The sequence below is a fragment of the Zosterops lateralis genome (assembly GCF_965231275.1).
Source record: "Zosterops lateralis genome assembly, chromosome: 6".
NCBI lineage: Eukaryota > Metazoa > Chordata > Aves > Passeriformes > Zosteropidae > Zosterops > Zosterops lateralis.
The window spans coordinates 50,727,891-50,735,958 of NC_139761.1; the positions used below are offsets into that span (position 1 = coordinate 50,727,891).

At 48.0% G+C, this 8,068-nt stretch overlaps 1 protein-coding gene across 2 annotated transcripts; it reads right to left on the reverse strand.

Annotated features, from left to right (window-relative positions):
* Positions 1 to 380: 380 nt before the first annotated feature.
* On the reverse strand, positions 381 to 5,559 carry CALCB (calcitonin related polypeptide beta). 2 transcript variants are annotated; one of them, XM_083863821.1, is made up of 5 exons: positions 5,487 to 5,559; positions 4,437 to 4,532; positions 4,012 to 4,143; positions 1,109 to 1,296; positions 381 to 785 (listed from the first exon to the last, which is right to left on the reverse strand). In XM_083863821.1, exons 2-4 carry the CDS (start codon positions 4,520 to 4,522, stop codon positions 1,134 to 1,136), a joined length of 381 nt encoding a protein of 126 aa, XP_083719947.1. In that variant the 5' UTR covers positions 4,523 to 4,532; positions 5,487 to 5,559; the 3' UTR covers positions 381 to 785; positions 1,109 to 1,133. The 2 variants fall into 2 exon arrangements, with proteins under 2 accessions (XP_083719947.1, XP_083719946.1); XM_083863820.1 differs by lacking the exons at positions 381 to 785; positions 1,109 to 1,296 and adding an exon at positions 2,678 to 3,201.
* Positions 5,560 to 8,068: the final 2,509 nt, after the last annotated feature.

Genomic DNA, 8,068 nt, shown 5'->3' on the forward strand with positions numbered 1-8,068 from the left:
TCACATTATGAAATTTGCCTCCAACTTTTTACTAAATGTACCTGTGCTTCATTTTATTTTTCTAGCAGAAGTCTCACTAAGTGATGTCTTTTGGTTCATTTGGGTTTTATATATATATATATATATATATATATATATATATAAAGGAGCTATTCTTTCTATTCTGAACTTTTGACTCAAACCTTAGTATTTATAGTTAATAAGGCTGGAGCAGATCAATGGACTAGCTGATCTGCAATGATGTTGGCTTAGTGCCACATGTCTCCATAAGCATGTCCAAATGAAAAATCAGTTTCTCAATCCAAGAAGTGTATCTAAAATACTTTTTTTAATTTTGCGTAAATTCACAAATAATACAATATTGAAGTGACTTCTTTTTTTTCTTTTAAACATACTGTACAATCAGGATAGTTAAGTGTTTTACATCAAGGCACAGCACACTGTATAATACACATATGCCTTGCCAGGCAGCAGTTTAGTATAATCCCCGAGATTTGGCAGTAGGGCCAGGATAAATAGCATGGATCACATAAGCTGGAAGATAAATAAATAATAGATGCTGTCACATTTTATTTGAAATAGAGTTGCATATAAAAAGAATATACAATAATTTAACTTTAATAACTAGATACTCTTTTACTATACATAACAGAAGTGTTTTCATTTGTATTAAATAAAACATTTTCAGTAGTAGGATGAAAAATTAATCTTTTTGGTGGTCTTGGTTTATGAAGAAGAGTTGCTTCCATTAGAAATTAAAGTCGAGTTTTCAGTTTCATTGCGATCTGTAAGAAAGAAAACCAGAGTTACTGATATGATCATGTTACAGAGTTGATAATGAAATGTTAGTGGTGAAACAAGCAAATAATCTCAGCCAAATTGTTGTGCTTAGTTAATGCACTGTGAAGGTAGTTACCCAAGAAGAACATCTCCAAAAGCTCTTCTGCACAGTCTACACACGTCTTTGCTCTATTTGTAACATCTTTTTTCTTTCTACACTCTTACTTGCCCTGTCTTCTCAGAGGTTACCACTGCAGGGCTGTTATTCCCCCCTGCAAAACCAAGATGTTGGTGATGGCCCAGGTTGTGTTTGGTGCCATGTATTTACCGTGTTCACGTCACCATTCAGCTTCTCACACCTGGACACTTCTTCTTCGCCGGCCAAAGGCCTTGGAGCCCACATTGGTGGGGACAAAGTTGTTCTTGCCCACTGCCCCTGACCTGCTCAGGAAGTCTGCCAGGCGGTGGGTCACACAGGTGGCTGTGTTGCAGGCCCTCTTCTGTGCTGTTACACTGCTTTTCAGGAGGAAAAGGAAGAATTAGTTCCCACAGCATGGAACGTGACTTGTTTTCATGTTTTCACACACTGAAACATCACTAATTCTGCAGGATTAAAAGCAGGCTGGCTGTGCAGCAGGCATTTTGCACTTTCTGTGCATGGCTTACAACTGCTAAAAGAAGCCTCTTTCTGGTTTCCTCAATGTCAGGCTCACTTTATAAAAGCAGCTGGACTGAAGACTAAATCCAGGCCAGATTTTCAGCCACACCTGGGCTACTGCCTGCCTCCAGCCAGGCATTAAGGCCATGGAAAGGAGCTGAGGAGGTTCAGATCTGGAGAATTTAAACAATCCCCACTTCCACCAAAAGCTCACATCTGAATTTTGCTTGAGGTGCTCCTGACAGGTAGTAGCAGACACGTTTTTCAGTTCTCACTCCAACCAACACCTGTGCTCCCTAATAGCCAGAAAAGACATGGAATTGCAGCATCACTGATCACTACAGGGCTTTGACAGTGACTCTGACCAGCTGCCTTCAGAGCTGAACCACACAAAGACAATGCTTCCAGGTACTTAGTGGGAATGGGAAAGCCTCTCTTTCCTCCAGTTATACCTTTGTCTGCTACAGAACTTCATCACGGAGCAGTTCAGACTTTGACAGCATTACTTCTCTGCTCACAATTCAGCCTACAGCTGCCAGTTGTGCTAGATGGGGAACTTCAAGGAATATGCATTCACACAATCCTTGCTTGAAGAATTTTCTACTAAATTCCTCCTCTTGTAGTAGGAGGAATTTTTCTCAGCTAAGCATCACAAGGCAGTTTATTAATGTTAACAATGAAGAGGTTTTTTTTACAATCAATGCCAAGTTTTTGAAAGAGGCCTCCAATTACAAAATAGATGCACTGCTGCAACAGAACTGTAAAGAAATCTGGGTTTGACTCTTAATGCAAGACAACCTAATATAAGTGAATTGAAAATCAACACAAATATTTTAAAGGTACATAAGTTTTAAATATAGTGCAAAGACCTATCGTAAAATAAGAAAAGAAAAGGAAAAGACCACAAAATTCTTACCTGGACATGTTCAGTACCCAGTTTTAAACAGGATTACATTTCTAGTTTGTTAGAATGAATATGTATGAGCCTTCCTGATTTCTTTGCTTCTCAAGGTCCCTACCAGCAGGATTGCATGCATGCCTGATTACAGCAGTACATATCAATCTATATGTAAAACTTTGACTTCTAAGTTCTCTTTCAACTTTTCTAGAAGTTACCAGCATTGCCTCTCTTGAACACTAAGACAAGTTGCAAATTTTTTCTAGTGTTATCTAGAAATCTCACAATCTAAAACAAACTGTTAAACCAAGCAGATCTAATCCTTATAGAAAAATAGGTTTATTGAACAAGTGCATGGGCAAGCACAAAAGAAAGAGTCTACTTGTACATTTAGCAGCCAGAAATGAAGAACCTTTTCTAGAATTCATTTTTTTTTAATCATTGTCTAAGAAAATCATTTGGAATGTCAAGGCAGTGCTGATCATTTTTATTTATTTTTTCCCCTAGTTTGGTATGCATGTTATGTTCTTGGTCTTCCTAACATTAGGTCCCATCTCAAACATTCTCTGTCGAAAACAGAATCAAAAGAACACAGCAAAGTTAGCAATCAAAGTTAGATCCACATGCATCAGGTTAAAAAAGGGAGAGGGGGAGAAATAAGCATGTCTAGTTGTTTCCTAGGGGTTCCCCATAGTTTGCATAGCGTTCATGTTCCAGGTCACTCAGCACATTCCGTTTCTTGCCAGGAGTTCCAGCCCCGACGTCAGTGCGAGGGTAAGTTTGCAATTTGTGCAACTCTTGAGACAGTTTGCCCAGCACACAAGTACTCAGACTGGCACAGCGTTTGGAAATGGGTTTATCCAGGCTGCAGGGGGGAAGAAAATAAAAACATGCCCAAAGGAAGAGGAACCTCAAACATGCACAATCATGCATTTCTTCCCTACATAAAAGATCTACCGTTAGGAAACTTAAACATTCATTCAAAATAAATCCAAACCCTCTGCATCGCATTCCATGCAAGGCAAGTCCATACAAAAGCAGTCAGAAGAAAAACATCATTTGTTAATGAATCCAATTTTGTTGACAAGCAAGTCCATTAGCCCTTCAGATGCTCATATAGTCAGAGGTCAGTAAGCTGAACTTCCCCCATATCCCACATGCTGTTTAGTGTCTCACCCATCCCCATGCATTGCAATGCAAATCCTGTTAGGATAATGCAAATGCTCCTGCATGCCTTTGGTCCCAGGGAGAGTGGTGCTGCGTGCATCAGGAGGAACACATCCCTCCTGTCAGGGACTTTCCATGCCTTACAACAGCATGCACTTGCACAACAGAGAATCCAAGAGTGACTGAGTAGTCCCCTAACGCTCCCATTGGGAAGACATACCTTTTGCTGCCATATTTTAACACAACCTACTCATTCAAGCTCAAATCGCCCTCCACTTTCAGAAGAGACAGACAGAGGCAGGTTAACTAGGTGGAAGCCATTCTCTTGACACCAACACTAACATGTGTTGTAAAGGATGTAAAGGATCACCCTTTACCAGTTAGCCATAACCCCAAGACAACAAAAAGACCTTGACCTGCAGAGGGTCTGCTCAAATGGCTTTTGCTAAATATCAAACAAATGACACTCCCACATTGCTTTCCTGCTGCCCAGGACCGCAGTCCTTACCTGTTCCCCTCGGAGGCTTGCTCCAGCTCCTCTGCTGTCATCTGTATGAACTCTTTCACCAGCGCATTTAACAACCTCCGCGCTTCGTAATCACTGAGCGTCACTCGGTCCGTTATGGACTCCAGGCCAGGTCTAGGCAGAGGCAAGGGAAACAGGGTGAGTAAAGCCCAGGCTGCTGCAGAGACAGGGGTTTGTCAGGCTCTGTGTCATCGGCAGTGCCTTTCAGGGGGCGAATACGCAAACCGCGACACACTTCCCATGCACAGTGTTAGGCTGGGTTTAAAGGTGGAATCAAAACACCACGGCACAAAAAGCAGCCCCCTTTCTCCTTCACCGTGGTCTGTCTCTCTCCTAGACCTCTCAGGAATATTAAGCATTTTCATACCGTTCAGACAGAGCACTCAGCAAGAGGAGCAGCTTCTTACCTGACTGGGGCTGCCTGGAAGCTGTCCATCTGGCACACAACCAAGGCATAAACAGCAAGGAAAGATGAAATCTTCAGCATAACCATGATTTCCTCTCTACAACAAAGAGGTACATCAAGCAATGGCTGTTTTCCAACCCTCTCAATCCTCCTGCAAGTTCCACTAAAGAGGTCATTGCTTCCTAGCCACAAGTAGCAGAAATATGGACAGCTTTATATTTTAAATTCACCTTTTGGTTTATTTTGATTATTGCTATCGTGCTTTAGTTTTCTCAAAATTTTATTATAACTTGGCACTATCACAGGGCAGAAAAAATGTGGCTTTTAAGACTTGCAGCTATTTGCATTCAACTTTAAGCAGTTTTTTCCTCAAACTGGCAGAAAATACATTCCTTAACTACTGCAGACAGTGCCACAGACCGTGTGTCTGACACGGAGAGATACAAGTCACAAGGAAAAACAATAATCGTTTAACATTTCTGAGAACAAACTGCCCCTGTTCGCACTTTACCTGAAGCTGCTCGCCTCTTGCCCGCCAGCACACTAACACCCCAGCTCAGATTACACTCAAGAATTAAGCAGTTTAATTTCAATAAATATTTCTACTCTGAAACCAGAGAAGAGGATAAGTTAAAAATAAAATAAAATAAAATAAAATAACAACTGTAAAAATATCTATCACTGAAGGATTTGAGATACTCCTCTCTCACAGCATCAGTGTCTAGGAGCACATCACAACCACCACATCATCCTCATTTTTGGCAGCTCCCAGCACTCGACGGGAACTATGAGCCTGCATCCAAAGGATGCCCCGCATCCAAAGGACTCCTCGCTCCCAAAGGATGCCCCGGTTCCCTGTGGCGCCCCGGCCGTGCCCTTTCCCGCGGCACGGTGTCCTGGGGCGAGGATGTCACCAGGCGGGGAAGGACCGTCCCCTCTCCCGGGTACATCAGCACATGAACGGAGGTACCAAAGCCCCGCTGCCCGGCAGAGGCTGGGGGCTGCCGGGACCCGCGCAGGGCAGGGCAGGGAGCGGTGGCACAGCGCTTACCGGGGTGCGGAGCGCAGGAGCGGTGCCGCTGTCGCCGCCGATCCGCGGTGTCCCGCACCGCCCGCCGCCCCCTTTTATACCTGCCGCCGCCGCCGCCTGCGTGGGCGCCCGCGCGCGCCCGCCAGCCAATCGCCGCGCCGGCCGCCCGACGGCGCCCGCTCCGCCATTGGGCGCCGGTGGGGCCCGGCGGTGACGTCATGTCCCGCTCCTTGAGAGTCCCATTCACAAAAAAAACCACCCGCGAGGCGCGGCCGGGGCTGCGCAGGGCGGGGCTGGGGGGGAGGGGGCGCTCCCGCCGCGCCCCCCGCACGCGTGGCGACCTCTGCAGCGCCGGGACCGCATTGCAGAGCGGGGCCGCTCCCTCCCGGGAATTCCCGCCCCTCTGCCGTGTCCCCGCCGCTCTCCCGGCGCCCCGACAGCAGCCGCGGGTGGCGGGGCAGGGGCGCTCCTCGGCGGAGCGCTGGCGGCGGCACTCGCCGCTCCTCACCGGGGCAAGGGACAAGTGGCACCTGCTCTGCCCCCCCGGGCCCCCGCACCGCCCCCAGCCCCGGGCGGGAGTCACTCCGCGCTCCGAGAGGAAACTCTCAGCATCACCTCCTGCCCATCCATCACTCAGCTGCTCCAGCGGCAGGTGCGGCGCCTTTCCGCGCACGGAAGGGAAGGGATTAGCGCGCCGCCCGTGCATCACCCGCCGAGGAGCCGCTGTCAGGCAGCACCTGCCGCTCAGGATGTTTGCCCGGCCCGCTGTTTGCCCGGGCGCGGCAAGGGGACACTCCGCACGGAGCGGACAGGGCAGGGGAGGGGGAGAAGCGGTCCAGGAGAGATGCTCTGCAGCGCTTGGGCTCTGAGAGCGCTTCCACCGCCTCCCCAGAGATCGGGAGCGCTTTTCCTGCCTGCTGAAGCCGCTGGGCTCGGCGGCACCGGCAGCCCCGCCGCACTCGGGGTGCCGGGCGGGGATGCGCAGGGTCCCCTACCATTCTCGGGACCCCCGTCCCCTCCCCTGCATCTCATCTCATCTCATCCCCGTCCCCGGGGCCGCGCAGGGAGCAGTGACCGGCGGGGATGGATGGATGGCGCGTTTTCGCCCGGGAAAAGGGATGGGGAGCGTTCCTGCCAACACCCCGGCCGCTCCTGGTTTGTGTTTCTCCAGCCGCCCATGGCAGGGTCACCGCTCCCGGCGCGTTCACCGGGAGGTGGATGAATTTCGGGGCGGGCGGTGTTTTGTTGATGAGATTTCAGCGGGGAAGTTTAGAAAAACACCCCAGGGAAATACAGAAACCCGTGGCGAGCGGCTGCCGCCCGGGGAGGCACCGCCGTGTCCACTTTTTGGGGGTGCCCGGCCCCGTTGCAGAACCCGCTCGGGTTTTGGGGTCTGGCTTCTGCTTTTTTTCCAAGTGAACACCCAAAGCACTTTTGGGAGGGAATTTTAGGTTGATTATTTTTCCCCCTCCCCTAACACAGCCCTTCCAGAGCTGTATCCCTCTCGGGGCTGGCAGAGGGGATGCTCCCTGGGAGGGTCTCTCCTGCCCCCCCCGCTCTGCCAAATTTGAAAGTTCGTTTTAAACAGCAGCTCCCTCTCACGCAGGCTCACCACGGGAATTCCCCGGGAGAAGGTCTCTAAGTATTTGATTTAAAATATCTCCCGTTTTCACGACTCCTGTTCTGGTTTTAAGGTAGTTTTTTTTTCCGAGGATGCATTTACAAATATTAGGCAGCACCTAAAGGGATGTTTTATTATGATTTATACAGTTACACCAATAGAAATAAAGTGCAGGAACTTAAATGACTGGGCTGCCAGTCTGATATTTCTCTCTAACTCCACTCTTCTCATCCTATGCTAACCATTAATTGTTCCCATTTCCTTTGGGCAATTATTTACTCCTTGTCCACACAGATTATTCCCGGGTTTAAAGTTAAAACAATAAAATTCCAGACGATTCTGTCGTAACAGCGTATTTCAGTTTCCTCCTGCTGGGAGGAAAAAGCTAAATTCTGCCCTGTGGTTGATGCCAGTCTGTCCAAGCCCTGCTCCTGCCAGGGTGGCTCGGTGCGGTGATTACAGGATTGCAGGTGCCAACATTTCTACTTTAAGCTCTCACAGGAAGGAGTGTAAATTTAAACCCACAGGTAGGGATGCCAATTGATCCTCTCCTGTGCACGTAGAGATGATGTAGCACTTGGATGTTGGCAGGCACTGGGGCTGCTCCTTGCCAGCGCTAATGGAGGGACTCCCAGCTGGAACTCTTGTCCTATTCCCCCCTCCCCCTCAGCTATAGCTCATCTGGGCTCCCCAAACACATTTTCTTTTTTGCAAATATCTCCTCTCTTGTACGTGAGATGGGGGAGAAGGGCAGTTGATCAGTTTGTCTATATTTGAAGCTGTAAAAAAAGAGAGGATTTTCACAGGATGACATTTTTCTGTTGCCTGATAAATCCAAAACTAGAGGTCAAGTGTCCATGGAAGATCTAGCAGAGAGGGGTACTTTGCAGCACTGCACAAAGAAAATGAGATATTTACTGAAAAAATCTGTTCCAAGGGACTTGTTCTGCCTTTTTCAGTGCTGGGGATAGGAGCAAAGTGG

Excerpts from the sequence above, each read along its gene's own strand:
- CALCB (XM_083863820.1), bottom strand. The coding sequence starts at position 4,522 with ATGGTTATGCTGAAGATTTCATCTTTCCTTGCTGTTTATGCCTTGGTT. Across the intron at positions 4,144-4,436 it reads TTCCAGGCAGCCCCAGTCAG|ACCTGGCCTGGAGTCCATAA; the intron begins GTAAGAAGCTGC and ends GCCTCTGCCTAG. Across the intron at positions 3,202-4,011 it reads CAAGCCTCCGAGGGGAACAG|CCTGGATAAACCCATTTCCA; the intron begins GTAAGGACTGCG and ends TCCCCCCTGCAG.